Raw genomic sequence first — 26,646 nt, 5'->3', positions numbered from 1 at the left:
CAACCATTAAAAGGCCCATTATGTGTCATCAAATGCATAGGAGCAGAGGTAGGTTTTAACCTGGTGCAGAAAAGATGACAATGTTACCAGCAGGTGTCCCTCACTGGAGAGAATGTTCCACATCAGGTGGGATGGGAGCTACCACCGAGAAGGCCCTCTCCCTTGTTGTCATCTGGATCTGCTAAAAACATTGCTGCATCATGTAATTGCCTGGGGTGCTGACACTGTTAGATTTGCCATGACTTTAAGCAGCCATTCTCCACATGACTACAAGCACGTAGATAGGGCTGCTTTATCTGTACTGGCTGACATTAACCCAGAGGGCGAGATCAGCTGGACATAAGCCTAAACTCTGTTTCCACAAAGGAATTTTTATTCTGTTTTATTATGTTTTTACTACAGTAGGAATAGAATTACAGGCCAAGCCTAAAAATTTATCTAGCTTTTACAACACTTTTCAAGCTGTAGCAGAGGAAATGAGTAAAGGGAGCCTTTCATTGGAAAATGGAATGTTGTCTCAGAATAATCTGCTTAGCGAAATTGACCGTGGTTTATAGTCTTTTCAGATAAAAAATACGATTTTTAAAAATTAGGAGAGGAAAGAATTCATTCCTCCCAGAGTAGATGCATTTTTTAAAAAACGCTAGGACAAAATGTTTTGCTGCACCCCACTGTCCTCTGTTTACATCAGTAAGTATTAAGGAGTGTTTCAATACTTGCCAGGATACCTAGCAGACCTCCTTCTCTTATACACACCCAGGCGACCTTTAAGATCAGCAGAGAAGGTTTTGCTAGTCATTCTGAAATGAATGGATTGTCGCCATGAAGTACCCAGATGGCGAGCCTTCCTTGTAGTGGCACCCACCATCTGGAAGACTATCCCTTGTGTAGTGTGGGAAGCAGAAAATGTGGCATCTTTTAAAAGCCTCCTGTAGACACACTTGTTCACCTAGGCTTTCCCTAGGTCATAAGAAATCTAATTATGCTGTACCATTTTACTGCTCCAGTGTATAGTTGGAAGTGTTTTGATATTGTATTTTAAAGTTGTGAAACGCTAAGAAATTCTATTACTCACCAGTACTTAAATGTTACAAATAAATAAATTAAATTTATCCGTATAATGACATCCTCCCAAAAAGAAGCAACTACTGGGCATTGCTAAAACATATGCTTAAAAATAGCATTAGCTGTATTACACCTCCAACAATTAGTCTATTTCAACAATCCTTCATTAAAGAGCTGTTGTAGTGTCCAAAGAAACAAAGCAAACACTTTTGTTGAATAAGAAGCAACCTGAGATCTATTGATTAGGCAAAATGAGAGAACCCAGGCCACAGCTAGACCTAAGGTTTATCCTGTGATGATCCAGGGTTCGCCCCTGCCTGAGCACTGGATCCCCTGTGTGTCACCTAGATGAACAGGTTTGACCCCTGGATGATCCAGGGATAAACCTTAGGTCTAGCTATGGTAGGGTGACCATATGAAAAGGAGGACAGGGCTCCTGTATCTTTAACAGTTGCATAGAAAAGGAATTTCAGCAGGTGTCATTTGTATGTATGGAGAACCTGGTGAAATTCCTTCTTCATCACAACAGTTAAAGGTGCAGGAGCTATACCAGAGTGACCAGATTTAAAAGAGGGCAGGGCACTGCTGTGATGAAGAGGAAATTTCACCAGGTTCTCCATATATCCAAATGACATCTGCTGAAATTCCTTTTCTATGCAACTGTTAAAGATACAGGAGCCCTGTCCTCCTTTTCATATGGTCACCCTAAGCTATGGCCAAAGTTCCCTATTCCATTCCTGCTTAAGCTAGGGTGAACATTTGAAAAGGAGGACAGGGCTCCTGTATCTTTAACAGTTGTATTGAAAAAGGAATTTCAGCAGGTGTAGGGTGACCATATGAAAAGGAGGACAGGGCTCCTGTATCTTTAACAGTTGCATAGAAAAGGGAATTTCAGCAGGTATCATTTGTATATATGGAAAACCTGGTGAAATTTCCTTTTCATCACAACAGTTAAAGCTGCAGGTGTCCTGCCCTCTTTTAAAATGGTCACTCTAGTATAGCTCCTGCAACTTTAAGTGTTGTGATGAAGAGGAAATTTCACCAGGTTCTCCATATATACAAATGACACCTGCTGAAATTCCCTTTTCTATGCAACTGTTAAAGAAACAGCAGCCCTGTCCTCCTTTTCATATGGTCACCCTAAGCAGGTGTCATTTGTATATATGGGGAACCTGGCGAAATTTCCTCTTCATTACAACAGTTAAAGTTGCAGGTGTCCTGCCCTCTTTTAAATCTGGCCACAGTATAGTTGCAGTATAGCTCCTGCAGCTTTAACTGTTGTGATGAAGAGGAATTTTCACAAGGTGCGACATCCATACAAATGACACCTGCGGAAATTCCCTTTTCTATGCAACTGTTAAAGATACAGGAGCCCTGTCCTTCTTTTCATATGGTCACCCTAGCTTAAGGCCCCAATGATCTGGGAAGAAAGCCTTATAAAGAGAGACTGAAAGAACTGGGCATGTTTAGCCTGGAGAAGAGAAGACTGGGAGAAGACATAACACTCTTCAAGTATTTGAAAGGTTGTCACACAGAGGAGGACCAGGATCTCTTCTTGATCATCCCTGAGTGCAGGACATGGACTAATTGGCTCCAGTTACAGGAAGCCAGATTTCGGCTGCACATCAGAAAAAAATTCCTGGCTGTTAGAGCAGTATGACAATGGAGCCAATTCCTTAGGGAGGTCATGGGCTCTACCACACTGGAGGCATTCAAGAGGCAGCTGGACAACCATCTGTTAGGTATGCTTTAGGGTGGATTCCTGCATTGAGCAGGGGGTTGGACTCAATGGCCTTCTAGGCCCCTTTCAACTCTACTATTCTATGATTCTATGATATCATATTTATTCACCAATGATAAGTATTTATAGACATGCATTGTAGGTCAATTTGCCGTAACGGGCTCAATAAGTGCTTCCTATAGCAATGGAGATTCTGAAGCTATAAAAGCGGCAAGGCCAAATTTAGATACTAACAAAAGTTGAAAGTCAAAGATTTTGACTAGGTTCGGACAACACGTTAACCAACAGTGGATTAAATAGTGGTTGGTTATTGGGTCGCCTCTCGTGATGTTTTCACACCACGGTTGGTTATTTGGCCGAAATAATCAATGCAAATAACCAACACTGTGCAGAGTTGATTATTTGAACAACCGTTGGTTGTTCGTTGGTTGTTCGTCCATTCTCTTCTGCTGCCCCTTACGCCTGGAACGCTCTTCCAGAACATTTGAGAACTACAAGTTCAACCGCAGCTTTTAAAGCTCAACTAAAAACTTTTCTTTTTCCTAAAGCTTTTAAAACTTGATGTTGTGCAGACTTCTACTGTTACTTTCTACTGTTAGTTTTACCCTACCCTGTGCCTGCTTACCCTACCCTGTACCTGTTTGCATTCTCTTCCCCTCCTTATTGTTTTACTATGATTTTATTAGATTGTAAGCCTATGCGGCAGGGTCTTGCTATTTACTGTTTTACTCTGTACAGCACCATGTACACTGATGGTGCTATATAAATAAATAATAATAATAATAATCATGTCACATGTCGGGCACCATTCACTATTCCGTCGCACATAGTTGGTTATTTTTGGTGACTACAGAGTGACCAAAGCTGCTGCTCTAGGCAGATGGCAGGACTTGCAATGGCTGATGGGATACCAGCGGGAGGACTGAGGGGGAGTGAGGGCAGGGGATGTGTCAATCAAATACACCATTGACTAATAGTCAACTCGACGCTGGTCTTAATTCACACCACGGTTGATTATTGTCATGCCACGTGGGGAGTACCCCCTCAATAATCAGCCGTGGAGTTGACTATTAACCCACCATTGACTATTGTGTTGTCCAAACACAACCTTCGACTCTTTTGTAACTCTGGGATGTGTAGATTAAGACCAATCAACATCTGGACTCTTTCAACTAAATTAGTAATATGCCAGATGTTGCCCTTCTAAGAGAACCTCAACATAAAAGGATAGCCCCAGAAATAGGGCAAGCCTGCCTCTTGTAGAATTTTTGTGATTACATGAAATGAAGCTCTGCATCTGAGGGTAAAAAGCCAGTTTTATGGGCAAAGAAATCTTGGGTGTGTGTTCTGTGCCCAAGGGTCAACTGCAGCTTCAGTTGGCCCCAATGTAAACAAGAGTTCTATTTTAGAAATGGAGCAATTCATTGCTCTGAGTCTATGCCTTATTCAAAGGTGGCCTGTGGGAGAAATCTGAGACCTTATGAAAGTGTCATAATTAAAGAAATGTGTGACTAATTGATTTTAGAGAGATCTTCATTGCTTTGGGCTCTAGTTTAATGTTAAGTTATGCACCACTGTAGGGTGTGTTTTTATATGTGGCAACAGGGTGAGGGAAAGGAAAGAGGAAATATTTTATTAATTTGGGGATCAGGGGATTATAAGGGATCAGAAATACAAGCTGCTAACATTTTGATTCATACATATACTATTTCCCCTATAACTTCGTAACTAGTAAAATAATTCAATGCAGGACATGCCACTTTGCATCTTCCTTCCTCTATTCCATGCACTTTTCAAGTTCCCCAAATGTGATCAACATTTTTTGTCATCGCTACTTCCATATATTTTCTTAGCAAAAAAGAAAAAAAATAAATCCATTCAGGAAAAAAAAAAGATGGAATAACTGCGCAATGCCTTTTGATTGTCAGTGTTAAGAGCTCTACATCTGGAACCACCCAAAACCACAAATCACCCATCATCATGGCTACTTTGGCTCCTGAATCTGAGAATTATTGTTTGTCATTGCCATTTTATTGTTATTGAACACTGGCAATAAAAAGGCAGTATGGCAAATTTCAAAGGACAGAAGATTCTCATCATGCCAGAAGAAAAGAGTTCTATTTTTTGTGAACCGCCCAGAGAGCTCCGGCTATTGGGCGGTATAGAAATGTAATAAATAAATAAATAAATAAATAATAAAAATGGCGTGGGGGGTGGGGGTGGGGAAACAGAACCATTATAACTTTAAGAAAGGGAGAGGTTTATTATAAGAGTCTCTCCATTATCTGTTTGTACACAATGATCAACGTCTGAGGACTTCCCCCGAGGGCCTTCTCCAAGGGAGGTTCGGGAGAGGGGCTTCTCAGTGGTGGATCCCCGATTATGGAATGCTCTCCCCAGTAAGGACCGCCTCGCCACCATCATTGTCATCTTTTTGGTACCCAGTCAAGACTTTACTGTTATGAACCGCCCAGAGAATTTTGGCTATTGGGCGGTATAGGAATGTAATAAGTGAATGAAATGAATGAAGTTTGTGATGCCTTCTAGGGCTGTTGTGAGAAACCAAGTAAGGGTGTTGTTAAAAGCAAACAGCCGCATTTGATTTCTGCAAGCAGGTTCGGAGCAAGAAGTATAGCTCACTTTGAGCAGGCCACCCTAGCGGTTCTGCTCACAATAAGCCAACAGCGACAGAGAGCGATCTGTGCCAGCAGTTTCCCTCCTCTGTTAGTACACTCTGTTCATGCTGGACTTCAGTCCCACCCCCACCCCCACCTCCACCCGATTTTGCTGGCAAAACAACTTTTTCTAGGCCCTATAGGTTTTATTTATTTATTTATTTATTTATTTAGTTATTTAGTTATTTATTTATATCCCCCCTTTTCCCCGGTACTGGAACTCAAGGCGGTTTACGAGATTAAAACATGTACAATTAAAACATATAAATATAAATTTACACAAATTAAAATAGAATTAAACCTACAGTAAAATTAAAAACACGTTAAAAAATTTAAAAGCAGTAACAAATTAAAGGGGGGGGGGAATCTAATACATTAGTACAGGTCCAGAGTAGCTCCAAAAGCCTGCAGAAACAAAATTGTTGCCTGCCTCCAAAAGTATAGCACAGAGGGAGCCAGCCTATCTTCCCTGGGAAGGGAGTTCCAGAGCCTTGGAGCAGCCACCGAGAAGGCCCTCTCCTGCATACTCATCAGGCATGCCTGGGATGTTGGTGGGACTGAGAGAAAGGCCTCTCCAGAAGATCTCAGAGCACAGCAAGCTCATATGGGAGAATACGGTCTTTCAGATGACCTGGACCCGAGCAGTAAAGGGCTTTATAGTTTATAACTAGCACTTTGAATTGTGGCCGGAAACAGACCGGAAGCCAGTGGAGCTGTTTTAACAGGGGAGTTGTATGTTCCCTGTTACCTGTACAAGCGGGAGCTGCCATCTCCCTCCAGCAATGCCACTGGAAGGTTGCTAAATCACAATGTAGCATCAATGGTGCCAGCAAGGGTGGGCTTTGGGGGCAAATGTACGGGGCCCTACTCAATAAAATGAACAGGAGGGCCAGCAGATGCAGTAGAGCTGGCTTACTACATTTTGACATCAGTGAATAAATATACCATCTAAAGAAACCTCACCAGCAAGATCATTAAGTCCAGTATCCAAAGTTACCTAACTGCACCACTGTGTAGCACACTTCCAAGGGATGCAGTGTGTGTGCGCAGGGTGGGTGGGCTCACAGGGCAAATGGTGACCACCAAAGCTGCCAAGAGGAATGTAAAACTGAGGGCTCATCTACACCAAGCAGGATATTCCACTATGAAAGCGGTTATATGAAAGGCAGGAGCCACACCACTGCTTTATAGTGGTATTGAAGTGCACTGACAACTGTTGGGGCCCATTGACACATACTATATACCACTTTCATACCGCTATATTCTGCTTGGAGTGCCTCCTGTCTTTTATATACCACTTTCATAGTGGAATATCCTGCTTGGTGTAGATGAGCCCTAAGTTTTAAAGGAAAAAAGAAGAAAAGGATTTGCCCCTTGTCCCTTTTCACACACACCCATGGTTACCTTCATAACCTTTGGCTCACATTTATATTGTACACATCTTAGATTGTTTATTGAAACAGATGCATAGGTATCTCATATAAGAATATGGTAGTGTAAGGCTTGTTACTCGAGATCTACCAGACCGATTTTGCTTGTTTTTTTATAAAAACTGGAGCTTGAACAGTGTAGATGTGCAGAAAATTTTGAAACTTTGAAAATATTCAAAGCTCGAGCTTTGATAGCAATTAATTTCCTCGTGCCAAAATGGCGGAGCAGCCCCTTCACCAGCAGGATGACGGACAGTCCTGCTCTGCCAATTGGGGTGGCACAAAGCCGGAACCAGGCCCTGCCGTGTGGTTAGGCTGTTACTGTCAGCGGGGAGGAGGAAGGGGACAAAGGTATCCAATTGGGGAGGGGGCAGGCCCATGACGCGTGGAAATTTGGGAGGTGGATTCCCTATGGATGAGCCACATTTGTGTTATTCATGAGTGTTTTTGTGGTGAGGAAACTGAAGAGCAAAAAAGCGGGAAAGGAGCAAGATTATTCGTGCCCATGGAGACCTGGGTGTTACACTTGTGAGGATGAGAATAAGGAGCAATAGCAGCTGGTGGCAATGGTGGTGAGAAAGTAGGCTTACAGAGGGACGGGGCCCATTGACAGTGTCTTACCCAAGGAACCTCAAATACCTAGAGCCAGCACTGCTGTGAGGTCTGCACATCACACCATTAACCTTTGTAGGCATGCAATTCTAATAATCCTAGGGCTAAGGACAAGTGGTGAGCTAACTAGAATCTTAACTCTATGGACCTGTTCAGACAACATGCTAAGCCATGGTTAGGCCACTAACCCTTTTGCAGCAAATGGTTAGTGAGCGTGTTTAAACCGTTGTTATATAGCCACCATGGTTGGAATGGTTCACACGACATGCTAAGCTATAATTTTTAGATCCAAATGCTTAACCACTGTGGCTGAACAGGGCCTATGTGTGAATTCTATCTTGCTCTCTGTGGCCATTTGGAGTTCAGCACTATTGATTTGACTTTGGCCTTAGCTAGACCAGGCTATAACCTGGGGCGAACCCCAGGATTGTCCCTGTGTGTCCAGATGATGCACAGGGGATCCCGGGATCAGGGAGGGATCATCCCTCCCTTGTCCCGGGATAGAGCCTTCCCCTTTGGGCCTGCTTTTTCCGCGGTCTCAGGCCCAGCCTGAGACCGCGGAATGTCTGGCCTGTTTCCGGGGCTTGACCTCGTTCTGAGCAATTACTCACACTGAGCCAGGAGGAGCGCTGCGTCCATCGGGGTTAGGGTGGGGGGAGCGGGGAAACCAAATTAAATTTTTAAAAGTCTTACCTTTAGCACACGAGCGTTCGTGCGCTACGTCCTCTTTAAAAAATAAAAAAATGGCGGGCGTGACGCCTCTCTTCTTGAGGTCATCGCGCCTTACGTGTAAACGTGTAATCCCAACGCGAGCTCTCCCCTCCCCTCTCCCGCAACAAAAGGTAGGTCTAGCTAAGGCCATAGTCTCTGCACGTGCATTAGATACAATATTTGGGAAAGCAGCGGGACATTTGCTGTACACAGTAAGGCATATCCTGAGTTATTAGGCTTCTAATCACAGAGCAACATGACCAAGCTGTAGTTGCTGGGGAAACATAGCAATGACTTTTATTTTTTAATTTCTTTTTGCTCCTAGCCATGTCAAATTATGACCCCCGCATTGTCACAAACATAGCTACCAAAGATCATTTGGAAAAATACTGCTATCTGTACAGCACCATGTACATTGATGGTGCTATATAAATAAATAATAAAAAATAAATAATAATAATAATAATAATCCTTAGCGGGTCTGATCTGGCTAATTCAGCTCCACCACGTTTTGCAAAGGGGAAGCAATCCATCCTCCAGTGCCTTACTGCAAACATGATTCTGGATTCCAAATAACATGAACTCCTACCATTATTCGAACATGAAAACGTTTAATCAGGATTGCTTCTATTTATTTGCGTGGTCAGCCACCTTGGGAGTCTTCAGATTGAAAGGCAGGATAAAATGACATAAAATGAATGACTACATTAACACAAAAACAAACAAACAGCAACGCGCACGCGCGCACACATACACATACACACACACACACACACACACACACACACACACACACACAGCAGAACAGATATTAAAGACTCTTGTCTGGGGTTGGGGAAAGGATTTTAACCTGCTTTCAAAAAGACAAGAAAGGAGCATCTAGATATGTCATGCAAGAAAATTCCAGAATTCAGGCAGCCACCAAGTAGGCCCTGCTTGACAAAAGATGCAGGAACCTTGTTGAAGATCAACTGGTTTGGATTTTGGTCTGGATGATAGGCCTCCTGTGAACCCAAGGTATATTATATAATTGATGAAAGGCAAAGTATACATATGACAAAGAATTTTTTTAAATGACTTCTGAATTCTGAATATGACAAGAAGAAGAAGAAGAAGACGACGCAGCAGCAGCCCCTGCTCCTTATAGAGGCTAATATGGCAACCGGCAAATTCTGACCCCAAATGTGATATATTTAGAGCGCATGTTCATTATGATGGTACAAAAAGTGAGGAAAGGTTTGATTAATAGGGCTGTTTGGGTTTTTTACCCTTGGATGCTTATATTATTTTTTAATTCAATTTTAATTCAATTTTCAGGATGTTCTTTCTATAATTTGTTTGTGCAAACTGCTGGCAAAAGCCATACACAAAGATAGCTTCTGCATCTTCTGTTCCATTAATTTCCCTTCCTACTCTCTTCTGGATTTCCTTACTCTTCACAAGGCAATTTCTCCACAGTGAGATCCTACATGGATGTTCGTTGAGTGTGTGTTTGTCTGAATATTGCAACCATGTGGGTGGGAGCTGTTGCATGGCTCTTTCACACCCAATAGGCATCCTGTCAGTAGAGAGAATATTGTTCAGCTGGAAAAGAGCCCCACAATTAGCCCTGCCTTCAGAGTCACCGTATTCCCACATCCATATTGCAGCCACATGGGATATCACCTGGGAAAATCACCTGGGGCACAGGAGGAGGGCTGGGGGAAATGAAAGCGATAGACTATCTGTGAAACTCCAAAAGGACTCTTCCAGTGATGGTAACTCTCATTTGATTTGCTAAGTGCTGCTTTTAAACGACAGAAAAGTGGTTATCGTGCAGCTTAATACATGCATGAAGAGGTCCTTGCAGTTCTGGGCTCCACAATTGAAGAAGGATGCAGACAAGCTGGAGCGTGTTCAGAGGAGGGCAACCAGGATGATCAGGGGTCTGGAAACAAAGCCCTATGAAGAGAGACTGAAAGAACTGGGCATGTTTAGCCTGGAGAAGAGAAGATTGAGGGGAGACATGATAGCACTCTTCAAATACTTAAAAGGTTGTCACACAGAGGAGGGCCAGGATCTCTTCTCGATCCTCCCAGAGTGCAGGACACGGAATAACGGGCTCAAGTTACAGGAAGCCAGATTCCAGCTGGACATCAGGAAAAACTTCCTGACTGTTAGAGCAGTACGACAATGGAATCAGTTGCCTGGTGAGGTTGTGGCCTCTCCCACACTAGAGGCCTTCAAGAGGCAGCTGGACAACCATCTGTCAGGGATGCTTTAGGGTGGATTCCTGCATTGAGCAGGGGGTTGGACTCGATGGCCTTGTAGGCCCCTTCCAACTCTGCTACTCTAGGATTCTATGATACTATTAGGCTGCTTAGGAGACAAACTGGCTATTTGGCAACATTGATAGCTGGCGTATCACTGGATTTCATGGAAATATCTTTGTCAGGATGAGGGTACTTGAATTTTTCTTGCTTTCCCGCCTTCCAGCGCTTACTTTCCTTAACCCATCTTTAGCTTTTTAGAAACAGAAAGGAGAAAATGACCATATAACTATTATATAAAATGCTTTCCTCCTTGCATACTTACTATGCAGAAAAAAGGAAGTTTTTTAAAAAAAATTACATCCCTCTTTCTTCAACTTTTAACCGACATAGCAAGGTTTGGGTTCTTGTTGAGTGTCTTCTTAGAGCAACTTCCCTGGAAAGACACTGCACTTGGTCCCAGGCCAGGAGTCAAAGTCAACATTTAAGACACATGCCCTGTATAATTTCCAGGACTGAGCAGTGCTGAAGTGTACTTAGAGGGCGAAGGCTGGAGAAGTGTCTTTTGTGCAGTTTGACTTGGTGTAAAAAGCTAGTCTTCAGACAAGGAAGTTTATATTTCAAATAATATTTTTAACTGCATGTGGTCAAGTACATAACTTATCAGGCTACCCAACCTTTCCTCCACCACAGTAACCCCGTGAATGGAGGTGTACATAAAACCACCGGCAGGATTTCTCCCTCGCACAAAACTCTTGAATCAACCGATTCCCCATTATACCAATTAGAACGGATGGAAGGGAATTGTTGGATAGAATACGTGTGTTCTGAAAACTCTCCTTTATATTTAATTTTTATTGATTTCCCATGCATCTATGCACCTACAAAGCTTTTCTCATGAGAATAGTTCCAGTAAAGGTAGGAAGGTTCTCTCCCAAGAGTAAATTATATATTGTTTTAAATTGGTTCATGGTTTAATTTGTTTTTAACTGTGCATATTTATTGTTTTATACTGTATGCTTTTATCTGTACCCCGCCCTGAGAGCTTAATGATATAGGGCGGGATACAAATGTTTTAATTAATTAATTAATTAATTAAATTTACTCAAGTGTTATCTGCAAGGTTTGGGCTACAATCCTAGGCACACTTACCTGGGTAAGTCCCACTGAACTCAATAGGACTTACTTCTGAGTAGAGATGCATAGGATTTCGCTGGCAAATACTGATCCTTTAAACAGTTGAAACTCGCGGAATTCATGGTCTTCTTGCATGCGGGACACACGAGCAAGGTTAAGACGACACGATAACCAATGGTATGTTCAATAGTCAACAGTGGGTTATTGTAACATCTGTTGGGACTTTTTCACACCACAGTTGGTTATTCGGCCGAAATTACCAAAGCAAATAACCAACACTGTGCAGTGTTGATTATTTGAACAACCATTGGTTATTGTGTCGTCTGTCGGGCACCGAACTGGGTTCGGATGACACAATAGTCAACCATTAATTAAATAGTCCACAGTAGACTAAATGGTCCACCATTGACTATTGTGTCATCTATTAGGGAAAAACCACACCACTGTTAGTTATTTCCAAGAAATAACCAATGCCAATAATCAATGGTGTGCAGAATTGATTGTCTGCACAACCATCGATTATTGTGTTGTGTGGCAGGCTCCGTTGATTATTTCCCATGCCTACAGAGTCGTGAGGCAAGAACAGCAGAAACCCCTGCCACTCTTGCCCAGTCGGCCTCTATAGGCAGGGGAAATAATCCCGGCCGGGAAGCACTTGGGGAGCTGCCGACCATGCTGTCCCTTGGTGGGGCACTGCCGATAGATGATGGTGACCTCAGAGTAAATGAAGAAGTTGCAGCAAGTCAGCGACATTTTAAGTGTGAGTTTTGGGGGAGAATGCCCATGGTGGATGTAAGTTGGCAACTGCGTTGTATAAACTACGTAGCACCACTGTGCAGTTGAATACCAACCTCAAAATCACTCTCCCCTGCCCTAGCTGATACTGTTGACACGAGGGCCGATTTTTGGGAGGATAACCAGGAGTGGATTTTTGTGTGGAAGGACTGTGACCTCCTTTCAGCACTACTCAAAACAAATTGCTGGACTTGGCATTCTTGAACAATACGTTTATGTCGTTTTCACCTGGCTGAAGTTGGTGTATCTTGAGATTCCAGTAAAAAACAGAAACCAAGTAAATCCCATATGTCTGCTCATCCCTGCCATAATGGATTAGACCCATGGTCCCAAGCTCAACATTCTTGGCTTCTAACTGTAGCCAGCTACATGCCAAATGGAAGTCCACTGCCAGAGTACAGTGGCAAATATCCTTCCAGGGTGCTGTTTCACCCATGTCCTGCTTGTGGATTCCTGGTCGACAGCTGGTTGGCCACTGTGTGAACAGAGTGCTGGACTAGATGGACCCTTGGTCTGATCCAGCAGGGCTCTTTTTATGTAAGGTCCCAAGTACAGTCCCCACCATTTCCAAGTAGAGGTGGGAAAGACTGAAACCTTGGGGAGCTGCCACCAATGTAAATAGATAATACTAAGCTAGGTGAATCAATGATCTGATGCAGTGTATGCAGCTTCCAGGGAAAGCTGACATTGGAGCCACCAGCCTCCACTCTCAGCCTCCCATATTCTAACCCATCCATCAGTGTTAGCCCCCAGTATCCGGTAGCCAAAACTGCACTGTGTCTGGGCAATGAAGTTACACTCCTGGATACCAGCGACCAAAACAAAAACAAAGCAAACCTTGTTATTTCCCAGTACTCTAAAATCCGTGTGTGTTTCCTCTTGTGCATTTATTTTAGAAGCTCAAATCCCTCCAATCTGCCTGTCTGTACAATGTGGTCTGTTCTAATTGCTTCCCTTTCTGTACCTTCCCCTCTACGATACACTTCTCTCTTCTCAAGGCAGAGCAAACGCAACTGCAGGCAGTACTCTAAATTTAGAATATGCCGACTCACCATAAATCTATATGATGTTCTCACTTTTTATATTCGATCCATTTCCTCATAACTCCCAGCGCTTTGCTTGCCAGATTATGCAGCCCTGTATGTACTTTCTTCCTGCTGCTGATTCATGGTTGGCTTTCGGGGGGTTTCCCCCTCATTGTCACGAAAGAGCATTGCTAGGAAGCAGGATAAAAATATCAAACCACAGCCCAAGTGGCTGGCTAGGAGCGGGCGCAGAATGTGAGAAAGTATGCCAGTATAGTCTAAAAGCTTGAATCATCTGGAGCCCACATCACAGCGAACCAGGAAAAAATGGAACACCTTGGAACTATATCCAACAATATGAGCCAGGGTCCCCCAACTTGGCACCCACCAGATGTGTTGGACTACAACTCCCATAATCCTCAGCCAGAAACTCCCACAATCCTCAACCAGCATGGCCAATGGAGGACTGTGGGGATTGTAGTCCAGCATGTCAGGAGGGAGCTAGGTTGGGGAAGCCTGACATAAGCCCAGTTCAGATGTTTGCCTGCATACATGAGGGTTTAAACTGGGTAGGTGGACAGAGCCACGGCCGCTTAAATTGGGTAAGGTGATGGGGACCACGCACACTGGCCTCACATCCTATTTATTTATTTGATTTATTACATTTATATAATGCCCCATAGTCGAAGGGAAATCTCAGAGTGTCATCAGATGAGTGTTTTATTGCATGCTCATTACTGGCCATGCACGGCTTTTCACGGGTCCTTTTGACGACGACGACGACGACTGTGTCCTGCGCACCTCCCACTCCTTTCTCAGTTTTAGAGTGACAAAATAAACCTGTTTTAATCCAAGTCTTCGGAGGTTGTGCTATAAATTGCACATTAGAGGGCGCTGTCCCCTTTGAAATCTACAGGCCACACGGTGAAAAGTCCTTTTTTTGAAAGCAGAAGAGAACCAGCAAGAGAGCCCGTGGTAAAGAAGCACGATTTCCTGTGATTCTCCACCCAGCTGTCTGATGAGCCCCTTCAACACATTCCGTATACTGTTTTCAAACCACTTTCAAAGTGTTATATCCTGCTTTGTGTAGGAACGTCGTCAGACGAGCGTTTTATTGCAGGTTCATTACTGTTTTTTGTGGGTCTTTTTGGCGATGATGTCCGCCTCCCATGAGTCTCCTGCTCCTTCTGGCCTTTTTTCCCCTCACAAAATAAGACCCCCAGTAAGTCCGATTTATTTTTAGAAGCGAAACTTGCTGCAATCTCCTGCTGTGGGCAGGAAAAGTAGCATGATAAAAATGCCCACTGAATGGGCCATGTGGTCTTTACTCCCTCTTTCTTCTCAGTTGAGGAAGTATTATGTGACAGAAGCGGGGGGGGGGGGAGAAGCGACGGTAGGGAACCGTGATTCCCCCTCCTCTGACAAAGCCCTAGATCTGGCCTAAATCGGCATTCTAATCTGAGGAGGGGGGGGGGAAGAGGCCATTGTTGATCCAAAACACTGCTATTGTCTTCCGCTTGAGAGAGTGATATCTTTCAAACTTCAGTGTGTTTTCTGAAGGCAACCAACAAATATCCCTATACAGCAGATTTGCCCTGAAACAATATAATAATAATAATAATAATAATAATAATAATAATAATGAGCTACCTTTTTTTATTAGTCATGTGAATTTCAAAGAGCAGATGTGACATCCCTGCCACATGGGACAAGAAGAATAAGAAGCCAAGAAAGAGTTTTAAACCACAGATTGTAAAAGAGCTTCCAAAAAGGGTTAAGTCAGAAAATGAATGAAGCATTTCAAAAAGCTCTAAATATAAACCACATTCCTGCTCTATAACTTACTCCCCCTCGGAGGTTCTTACAAGTTGGCTTTTAAGTGCATTATGTTATTTGGTTCACAGATGTGGCTTCTTAAGCGGCAAAGAAATGACATGGGAGGAACATAAATATGCATGCATGAACTGGACTGATAATGCATGACCAACCTATTCCTAAAACACATTGATGCGAAAGTAAGTGCCATTCATTTTGGTGTGGCTGGCTTGTAACCCTGAGCAGCTTGGGATATCACTGTACACACAGTCACTTTGGAAGGGAAACATTTGCAAGATGCATCTGAATCCATTCGCAGCCTACACTTTTCTTCTCTGCTAGTTCACCTTTGGATGTTCCAAAAGGAGCCACCTGTTGAATGAAAAGCCATTTCTGTATTTGTCTGGTAACAGTCTTCTATTTCTACCCCAAATCCATTACTCACAACTAGGGATGTAACATTTCATTAATTAATTAGTCAGATCAATCAATTGGTTGGATCATTTTTTAAAAAATATCTCTCTGTGTGTAGAGCAGAGCTTTCCAAACTGTGTGTCGCAACACGTTAGTGTGTCAGCTGCAATGTGTAGGTGTGTCGCGCGAATGTAACGAGAAACCTGAGTCTGTGTGAAATAAGCAATACCAACTTGCATGCATTTTTACGCAGCAAAGGTGCCGATTAGTATGGTGCACTAGTATATTCCCCTTCCGTTGTATCCGAGTATGCACACCACGGTCGAGGGATCATACAGGTACTGTGCATGTGCAATATGCATAATCGGGTCGAAACAGCTGATTTCGCGTCACTTCCGGTGACGCGGCCGCACCTGAAGTGACGCATTCGAGAAATTCCATGGGTCCAGTTTTTTGATAGAACACCGTCTCAACCGCCGCTCGATCGCAGCTTGACAAATTTGGTTCAATGTGAAAAGTCTTGGAAACGTATGTTATTATCTTGCAAATCATATATATTTAAAAATATAAATGAAAGGTTTTCATGAGATGTGTTGTGCCCCATACATTTCGTTATTACAATTTATGTATGTGTCCGTATCTCTTATAAGGGGTTAGTTTAACCTCCGGTTTGCTAGTAAAACTGAATTACTGAATTACTGTGTCGCGAAATGATGCATGTCTAAAAAGTGTGTCACCAACATGAAAAGTTTGGAAAGCTCTGGTGTAGAGAATACTTTTAAACTGCAGAAAGCTGTTGAGGAGGTATCCCCCTTATTTCTCACACAAAATGACACCTACCTTCCATAATTCTTGTATTGCTTGTAGTGAGAAGTGCATTACGTAAAAAAAATTGAAAATATGCTTCCCTTCCCGCTTCAGAATGGTTATGATCGATCATTTGCAAATTTATGTGAATTAAGTGAATCAAGCTCACAATTGATCGACTGGGGTCTCTCTTTAATACTTGCAGGCATACTTGCAAGCAGGACCCAAGTCGCATAAACATTTCTCTATGTAGCGAACACAATACAAATTGGGTGATTCCGATTCTAATGTGTTGAATCAGTTGTGCGAATTCACCAAGGCGTTCAGATGCAAATCTGAGCACACACTGAATAGTTCACATGACTGGTCCGCCTTGAAAACAATGTATGAAAAGTTGGTTGATCTGAAATTAGTGCTCTATGCAATGTGAACATGTGTTGAAAATTCAGCAGCCTGGCATAGCATGCTCAATGTTTACAAATGGTCATACGAATTTCCCCTCAATCGTTTTGATTTCAACAGAACTCGCTTTGAATGCGTTTATAGTTTGAACTGAAGCCTTCAACTCATTCTGAAAACTGATGAATGAGTACAGGAAGCTGCTTTGCACCAGGTTATTTCACTTGTTCTTCTAAGAACATAAAAAGTCTAATGGGTTAACCTTTACATTTTTACTGACACACTCAAAAACTCTAAAAAGTGAGGCAGGGACATATCTGTGAAGAAACCATGTTGATTCTTCTTCAGCAGGATTTGTCCTTCTATATGCTTATTTTATCTTTAACAATGCTTTTCACCAATTTACTTAGAACAGGCATTATACTACCCACGGTCTGTAATCCCTGGAACCTCCCTAGATTCCATTTTTAAGGGAACCACTACATCAGTTCCTGATACATATTAAGACATTTCACAGTAAGGACTCAGGAAGGGAGCTACTTCCACCAATGAACCCTGGCCCTTTTTGCAGGGCTTTTGCCAATGGGTGGCCCTTACTATCATTTTATTGATTTCATTGTAAGATGCTGTAAACAAAGGGAAAGCAGAATGCTAATATTTTAGATAAATCCAATACTGGCAGGTTTGCACTAAACAATGTCACTAATGGCCAACCCAATAGGAAGAAGTGTTACTGGCATTAGACCAACCCCTGCTATTAAGATTGTGCCATATTGGTACGTAGTCCGAGTATTATTCCGGCATCATATTGAGTCTAAAACTGCCTTCTCCAAGCTTGTGCCTTCTGGAAGGGCTGCAGCTCAGTGTGATAGTGCACATACTTCGCATTCAGAAAGTCCCAGGTTCAATCCCCAGCATCTCCAGGTAGGGCTGAAAAAATTCTTGCCTTGAAAATGCGGAGAGCTGCTACCAGTCAGGGTCAACATCAGTGGGCTAAATGTAAGGCAGATTACTATAACTCCCATCACCCCCAGCCACTGCAGTCACTGACCATGTTGGCTGGGAATTATGGGAAATGCAAACCAACACATCTGGAGGGCACCAGAGTGGGGAATGCTCATCTATAACACGTACTGTCTTTCCTTGGGTTTAAGTTTTCAGACCAAGACTGTGACCACCCTCCAGTTGGAGTCGGGATACAATGGAGCTGGTAACCCTAAAGTAAGAATAGCATTGCTAAATCTGACCAAAGGACCATCTGTTCAGCATCTTCTTCTCTAATGGAGACCACGTAGATGTTCCTGGGAATGCACCTTGGCTAGCTCCTTTAGAGTTCTTGTTGAAACCCAAAGTGGGTTCACTGCCCCACTGATATCGAAGCTACCAGACTCCACTGAATGGAGAGTTGCAACCACTCGTATGCATTTGCCTGGAGCCTGCTGGTGTCTCTGGGCCTTAGCATTCTTGTTTTATAGCAGAGATCCCCAATGCAGGTGCTACCTCCCCTCCCTGCCACCTTCCGAAAAAAATGTTTTATGAAAAACTGTGGACAATGTTAGGGCAGTCTTCTTTATCTCCCTTTCTAGACTCTAGCCTTGACCTTTCTCTCCCCTCTCCTGCTTTGTTATTTTCCCCCTTTCTCCCAATCTCTAGCCTCACTATTTCTCCCTCCTGCCCCTCTTTAGCTCACTTTAGTGTAGCCAGGTTCCCAAAGCAGCCGTCATCCTATAATTAGCTGCATCCTCCATGGGAGCCATTTTGCGTTGATGCCCACAGCAGTTGCTCAAATTCCCAAATGTGTCCACGGGTCCAAAAAGGTTGCGGATCCCTGTTTTATAGGCCTCATCTACACCAAGAAGGATATTGCACTATGGAAGTGGTATGTGGTATGTGTCAATGGGCCCCAACAGTTGTCAGTGCACTTCAGTAGTGTGGCTCCTGCCTTTTATAAACCGCTTTCATACCCGCTTTCATGGGACACCTGTCTGAGACACACAGACGCACACCATACACACTGCCTTGAGTTCTGTAGGCAGGATAGAAATTAAATAAATAAAGGATACAGGATCCCTCCCCATTACTGAACCCAGAGCATCATCAGACGGGGCGGGGGGATCGCGGTTACCTACTGTTGCTTCTCCGACCCCGCTCCTGTCCCACATTGCTTTCTCTTTCTTTCCAGAGAAGAAAGAGGAAGTAAACAAAGACCACATGGGCTATTCAGGGGGTGCTTTTATTGTGCCGCTTCTCCTGCACACAGCAGGAAATGGCGGCACATTCCGTTTCAAAAAATCCAAGAAGAAGCAGGAGGCGGCCGGCCGGCGTCATCTAATGAACCCCCCAGTCAACCTATGTAGGAAAGCTCCCAGAGACGAGACAGGAATCATAGCCTTTCAGCTATTATAACACCCCGATGAATGGATGAGTAAGGGAGGAGTAGCATTGCAGCGACAGACTCTTACCCCAGCTGATGAGATTTCATTAGAACATGTGTTGAGAGATTGTCAATGCATACAGCTGAACATCATGTGCAGGGGTCTTTGTTTGAACTTTCTAATCAACACCTGTTGATTAGATCAAAACACTTAAGAAGTTGCTGTGTGTGTGTGTATGTGTATGTGTGTGTGAGAGAGTAAGAGTGTGTGTGTGTGTGTGTGAGAGAGAGAGAGAGAGAAATAGTCTTGGCTAGGATTTTCAATTTTTTATGGACAGAGAGGCTTCTGCACATCAGGCAGAAATTCATATGTAAAGATTTCCTGGGCACAAAGCCCCAAGGATGATGAGGTTTACCTGACTTCTTTTCCTGCAGCAATTAAGCACACTGAGTCTCTGTTTAGAACAAACATACACATACACATAGTGGTAACCCTAATCTTTTCTCTACCTATCATGATTAAACTATTGGTGTAACTTGGCTTGGAATGAATTGATGAAGTTGTAACTGAAGCCTATAAAGATAGCTTTCCAGTGTGAATAAGCAGGTCATATTGCCATACCAACCCCATACCAACAAGCCTAGATGCTCAAACTGAAGATTAATACATGTTCCATTTTCTGCCTCCAGAATAGGGCCCATATTGAAACATAACCACAATCCATCCATTTTTCTTCTTATAATCTTGAAACGTATGATCTTATATTTTTGCCAAAGCTCACAAGATAGTAACTAAAAATATGTGTTATTTCAAATCAGCTGATATTTTACAGTGATCAACCTCTGTAGCATTACAGCCATTACAATGAAATATATTGTTGTGTGCATAAATATGCACCCAGGTTCTTCAGGTTTTGGCCCATTCTCCCACATCTCTAGAAGTTACATCTCTGGAAATAAGAGGGTAAGATAGGTCATTGTGAACTTAAACACGTGTTAAACATTAGAGATTTTTTTTATCTGTGTAATTTTTTTTTAAAAAAGAATAATTTGGGTTTGATCCCAGCTTAGTCAGAGTAGATCTAAAATTAAGATGTCTCATTGATTTTAGTAGGTCTACTCTTAGCATGACTAAGTCAGGATTCAAGCTTTTAAAGAAAGATTTTCTACGCAAGGCTGTTAATCTGCTGTATCTACTTTTGGTTTCATTGCAAAACTAGATCCAAGCCCTTCTCGAAGAATGCTTCCTTTCCTGCTTTTCAGCTACATAACTTCTAGGTGTCACTATGGGAAAAGTGTTTTGTTTTGCTTTCATTGATTAACACCGCATTTTCCCTACTCTTTAAAAAAACGTGAGTAGGGAATGACAATGAATGCCTCATGTAGAAAAACTCAGTCACTAAATGCAGTGCATAGAAGATGGAAACCTGTCTTCAGTGAAATAGAATTTGGCGGAGTGGTGGTGAAACACCTGAAGCAGTGATCTTTGGTCTGTAAACAGGGGTGTTACAGATACATTATATTTTCATTTGTGAAATGTTGCAGAATGAGTAATCTCAACTGTGGATGCAAGGAATAAATATGTTTTAAACAGTACCCAATTGCTCCAGCACTAAACCAGTATCTTGAAAATGTTACTACTTCCTCCGAAGAAACAAATTCACATCAATGATTGCTTCTGTCTGGTAAAGATGGTGAAAACCATTAAGTCCCCCCCTCTTGTAGATGATTGTTACAGTACACAACCCATTAAATACTAAACGTAAATGAGACATGTTTCGTATATAAAGAGCTTTACAACATTTTCCCCCTTTGTCTTCTCAACAGTATGCATGGGATTCCTTTACTTATATCTAGCAAATACTTTCAACAACTTAATGCTTTGTTTTGTAAATTCTTCAGGGGTTCTTCCTCACTTTGAATATCTTTGAAACAGATGCAGCTTCCAATTAAATAAGGTGGGTTTGGTTTTCCAGACCTTGTTCTGTACCATTGGGCCTATCTATTGGCTTATCAGACTTAGTTTTGTCAGGCAAACACATCTTAGATTAGGTTCCCAAGCTTCAATTGTAAATGCATTTATTGGGAAGCAAGCCCCACTAATAAAGTTGATAGCAGTTACAAGCTTTTCTACACAAGGCATTTATTGTGCACCCGTGATTCCGCACTCATGGTAGCTTGCGGGTGCTTTACACAATGTTGTCATCCTCTAGGCCCTCTCCTGTCCTTTTCAACCATTATAGCAGGTGGGGTAGTGGTGGTTCTAACAAGGAAAGCCTGGTATTTTTGTGAATGGTGCCATGAAAATCTGATTTACTTATGCAATTCTGCTATACCACAGCACCATCTAGTGGTTGTGTAATGGAACATATAGAAAGGCAGAGAAAGAACCCCTGTCCAACAAAACAAAACAAAATAAAGACCACTTTTAAAGCTGCCATTCTAATACCACAAAGAACGAAGAAGCAGAAGCTTTTGGTAAACTGGCGGTTTAAAAGCCTCGTGTAGACATGCTCTGCATCTGAATAAATATGTTTAGAATCCATCTGTAATGGCAGAAATTTAGAATGTCATATTTCTACGAGGAACAAAAAACTAAACCATCCAAGCTATTGGGGTATTCTTAAAGAGTTAAATGGAGAGAGAAACTAACCATACTGTGAGAGGTGTCAATAAATGATGGTCTAGCCATTATGCAGGAATCGCATGAAACATTCTCCATGAGAACAAACAGTGAGTTAAACACATCTTTTGGAATTAATTCTACTTGCACAGATTCCTACAATTAGTGACAACGATAGATTATTTAGCCCCTCGAAACCGTGGAGATTTCTAACCATCCGAACAGGGGATTCTCCAAGGCGAGATAGGAGGAGGTGGGTTTTTTAGGTTCTAATTTAAGAGAAACCACTTAAGAGAATACAGTTGAAACACTTTTTAAGAAGTGACTGTTAGAGCACTACGACAATGGATCCAGTTACCTAGGGAGGTTGTGGGCTCTCCCACACTAGAGGCATTCAAGAGGCAGCTAGACAACCATCTGTCAGGGATGCTTTAAAGTGGATTCCTGCATTGAGTGGGGGGTTGGACTCAATGACCTTAGAGGCCCCTTCCAACTCTACTGTTCTATGATTCTAAGTAACTAAACCTCTCTGGAAGAACCTATAAGTACAGGGGGATGTCTATATGTGGAGAAAGCCCCAGGGTGGCTCCGTAGTGGCGCTGTGTAGTTTATACAACGCAGTCACCACTTCAGAGCTATTCCAGGGCTTTCCCCTGAAGTGCCAAAATAAAGAAGTCGGGGACTTACCCCAACTTTTTTCTCTGGAGCAAGGCAACGATGGCACATCTGCCGTCTGTTGCAGCTCTGGAGTTGCGGCAGAGGCGTGGCTGGGCCAATGGTGACCCCTGATTGGTCGCCATTTGCCTGGACAGGGGGAGGGGATGGGCTAGCGGGCCGAATGGCCGCTGGAACGCCTCTGCGTTTCTCCAGCATGAGGAGAAGGAAACGCTTGGCGGGGAAAGCAAAAGTGGGGGGGAAAAAGTTTTTTAAAAAGTGGAGCGACACACAGATGTGCAGTGGTGCTTGTGCAGTGACGCGCAGTGGGGCAGTGGCGCGGCTCCTCCTCCTCTGATGCAAACCCCACACTCGCTCCTTAGCGTGGGGACAAACCACCAGGAGCACAAGTGTGGGGTTTGGGGAGGTTGCATTGCCAACCTGTTGTCATCAAGGACAGCCCCCAGATCTGTGGCACCACCTAGAGTCAACTCTCTCTCTCTCTCTCTCTCTCTCTCTCTCCCCATGGCATCTCTTGAACTCTTTGCTTTGCCAGCCAAAGTCATAAGCTCGTGCCTCTTTGAAACACGGGAAACTTGTTGAGGAGGGAAAGCCAATGGAGGACAGCGCTGCTTCTCCGGCTCTAGATTTGAGCACATCACAAAGGGAATGCGGCTTGAAAAAGCAGTCACTGGAGTCATCCCCAAAACCTGTCATCCGGCTGCGTTTTCAACTCTGCGACACACACGCACGCACACACCCCACACCCAGCGTTTGCAAGAGATTACTAATGATCTGGAGAGACACTCTTGGGGAAACGCGCAACGTGCTGCAAGAGCAGACGCCCCCCACCCCCCAAAAACAAACTTTCAGCCCCAAGCAGGGACGCTTCTCCTTCCGGATCTCTGCAAACTCGATTCTGAGATCAGCCACAAACGAAATAAGAGACGCCCGGGGTTTTGCGGGGCTTTTCTTTTCTTCCCACTACGAACCTCGCAAGCCAGAGGGGCTCCGGCCCACCGGCGCCGGAGTGGGAGGAGACCAAACCCAACCGGCCCAACGCAGACCGCAGAGGGAGCTCGGCGCTGCCGCTTATGAACGCCGCCTTTCAAGCTCCGGCACCGACCAGCGAAGGAAACAAGCGGCCCATTCTCTCGCTGCGGGCTGGCACCACGTTGCAGCCAGCGGCGGCGGCCGCCCTCGGCTCTAACGAAGCCCCCGCGGCCGCCGGCCCCGAGCGAGGCAAGGGCAGCGGGACGCGCCCGGACGACACCCCACCCCTGCCGCCACTTACCCAAGAGAAGCAGCCGGTGCGTCTGCTTGTATTGCCGCTTCTCGGCTTTCAAGGACTTGTCGATGCTTTTGCTCCGCTTCCTGTCCGCCTTCTCCTTGATCTTGAGGTTTTCCTTCTTGGTCGCCCTGACGGCGGGACAGTCGCCGCCGCGATCCGAGACGTGCTCCGCCGCGTCCGCTGCTTGGCCGTAGGAGGAAGGGATGGGCAAGTGGTCTCCTCCGGATCGGAGACTGTAACACATCCCCATGCTGGAGCCTCCGGCAAGAGATCCGGGCGACACCCCCGCCCCCTGCCACACACACACACAACACACACACGCTGGAGCGCAACGGGGACGCGCGGGGCGCGCACGCCGGCCGAGGAAAGACGCGAGTCCGACGAGGGGATGGAGGGGGTTGCTTTGATCGGTGCGCTCTCCCTTCTCGCTGCCCGTGCTGTCAGCAAGACCCAGGCATACTCGGATGGACTTGGATTGGTCCTCAAGTGAGGGGAATCCGGTGATCCCAGGATGGCTTTTAAGGTGGAACCACCGCCTCTGAAGTCAAGGGCACATTTTCGCCCACTCCCTTTCCGTTCATATTTTCCCACTTCCAATGATCGTGTGTGTGTGTGTGAGAGAGAGGGGGGGGGGGCACACACGTGATTGAAACGCGTTTACCGTATTCTCTAGTAATAGCGAAGTCCCCAAAGTCACTTCCCTACTGCCCGGACACTTGTCTTTGATTGGTTAGTTCACTTCTTTTTTTTTAAGTGCCTCTCAGTCTTTCTTCATCTTTTTCTTCCCGGTAAATTGCACAAACCTCATGATTGTTATTATTGCTGCTGTTGCTTTGAAATGGGTGGAACAACATTATATTGCTACCAGCAGTCAAGGAAATGCAGAAGACTAAACAAATACATAAATATAGGCACCAGCCAGCCAAAGTGTTTTTGATTTCAGAGAGAAAGAGAGAGAGTCATGCCTAGCTCACACATTTAAAACTATAAATCTTTTTAAAAGTGTTTTGCTCTGGCTGAATTGTGCTCAGTGTCTTGAATGGAAATCTTCGTCACTGACCCTTAAAACAATATCCATGTTTTAAAGCAAACTGTTCCCCCCTTCCCTGAAGCTGGTGACACCAGAGAGAACATTTAGTTATTTACAAAAAGATGTATGAGTCACCTTTCAGTCCATCAAGAGCACCCAAGGCAATTTACAATTTTAAAACTTCTAAATTTTAAATATTAAAGCAATATCATAACAAACAGATTACGTACAAGAGAAAAGCCAATTTAAAACAACAACAGAAAGTGGAATTAATTTCACTTGAAATGATCCAAATGCAATATGGAGCACACACAGAAGAAAAAGAATGTCAGAGATCCCGATGCAAGAACTATTTGTTTCTGCTAACAAGGCTGGATCACACATGCAGACACATTCCTTGATTTCTCTACACTTGATTATTGTTCACCTGACTGGCAGCTGGATTTGATGCATTGGTGCCATTAGTAGTGCAAAAGTCGGTGGCCCAACTCAGTAGAATGAGAAGGAGCACCCTCATATGCAGGCTTAATACTACATTATGAAGTAGGTGAAGGAATACAGATTACAATCTAAAGGTGGCTGGGGCATAAGACCATTAAATCCTGAGTTCCAAACATCTGGAAGGCATGAGGTTCGGGAAGCTCATCTAGTCTGACTAGCAGTGGCTTTACAGAGTCTCAGACAGAAGGCATTTCTACTTGAGTCTTTTATCCCACACCTTTACCAGCAGGGCTTCTGCTTCCAAATTCTTTGTGGGGTTTTGGTCTCCATCACACCTATTTTTTCCCCTCTGGTTTGTCTCTGTGGTTTTTTTTTACCTTCATTTCATAAGTGTGTCCAGGGCTCCATCACACACGGGCCATAGCTAGACCTAAGGTTTATCCCTGGATCGTCCAGGGGTCAAACCTGTTCATCTAGGTGACACACAGGGGATCCAGTGCTCAGGCAGGGGCGAACCCTGGATGATCCCAGGATAAACCTTAGGTCTAGCTGTGGCCACAGTCCCTTTCACGTGGGTTTTCGCTTGTTTGCTCTTCCACTCCACTTCACCCCACCCCTTCTCCTTCCTCCTCCAGTTCAGTGGTTGTGGTACTCTGTTGGGCGTGGGCTTTTCCCTCCCCAACTCTGGCTTTGTTATCTAGCAATTACTTTTAAGGTTTCATCTTCTGTCTGGCTTCTTTTGTTAATTAGAGATGCCAAGAATTGAACCTGAGACCTTCTGCATGCAAAGCAGGTGCTCTTCCACTGGGCTATCGTTCCTCCCCCAGGACCCTACACCTTCCCCAAAGTCGTTTCTAGACACGCAGAAGATGCAAGGCCCAGGCCCACAGGGCACACATCTGCATAAAATCTGCCTATGCTAATTTATATATGTCAATTTAGAAATAATGACTAGAGGGTTCATCAGATGAGCATTTTATCACATGCTCGCTACTACCCGCTCATGGTTTTTCGTGCGTCCTTTAGACAATGCCACCTGCCTCCCACACGCCTCCCACTCCTATTTGCCTTTTTTCCATCACAAAATGGACCCCTTTTAATCCAACCTTTTTTTGGGGGGGGGGGAATGCAATGTGCCGTCATTTCCTGCTGTGTGCAGGAAAAGCAGCACAGGAAAAACTGAATGGGCCATGTGGTCTTTGTTTACTTCCTCTTTCTTCCCTGGGAAGGAAGAGGAAGTAATGTGGGACAGGAGTGGGGGTGGAGAAGCGACGGTAGGGAACTATGATTTCCCCCCTGTCTGATGATGCCCTAGGATGCATTTCAATTTTACAGAAGGAAAAGCTAGTCAATTAATT

General features: G+C 44.0%; 1 protein-coding gene across 1 annotated transcript in view; it reads right to left on the bottom strand.

Moving 5' to 3' along the window:
* GNAS (GNAS complex locus) overlaps positions 1–24,067 on the bottom strand; it is a 226,803-nt gene extending 202,736 nt beyond the window's left edge. The window contains exon 1 of the mRNA XM_063146684.1: positions 23,821–24,067. Within this exon, the coding sequence (XP_063002754.1) occupies positions 23,821–24,067 (247 nt within the window). The remainder of the gene's footprint in view (positions 1–23,820) is intronic.
* Positions 24,068–26,646: the final 2,579 nt, after the last annotated feature.

Source organism: Elgaria multicarinata, chromosome 1, assembly GCF_023053635.1.
Source record: "Elgaria multicarinata webbii isolate HBS135686 ecotype San Diego chromosome 1, rElgMul1.1.pri, whole genome shotgun sequence".
Classification (NCBI taxonomy): Eukaryota; Metazoa; Chordata; class Lepidosauria; order Squamata; family Anguidae; genus Elgaria; species Elgaria multicarinata.
The sequence above is the reverse complement of the archived record's forward strand: the minus strand, read 5'-3'. Positions and strand labels throughout refer to the sequence as shown.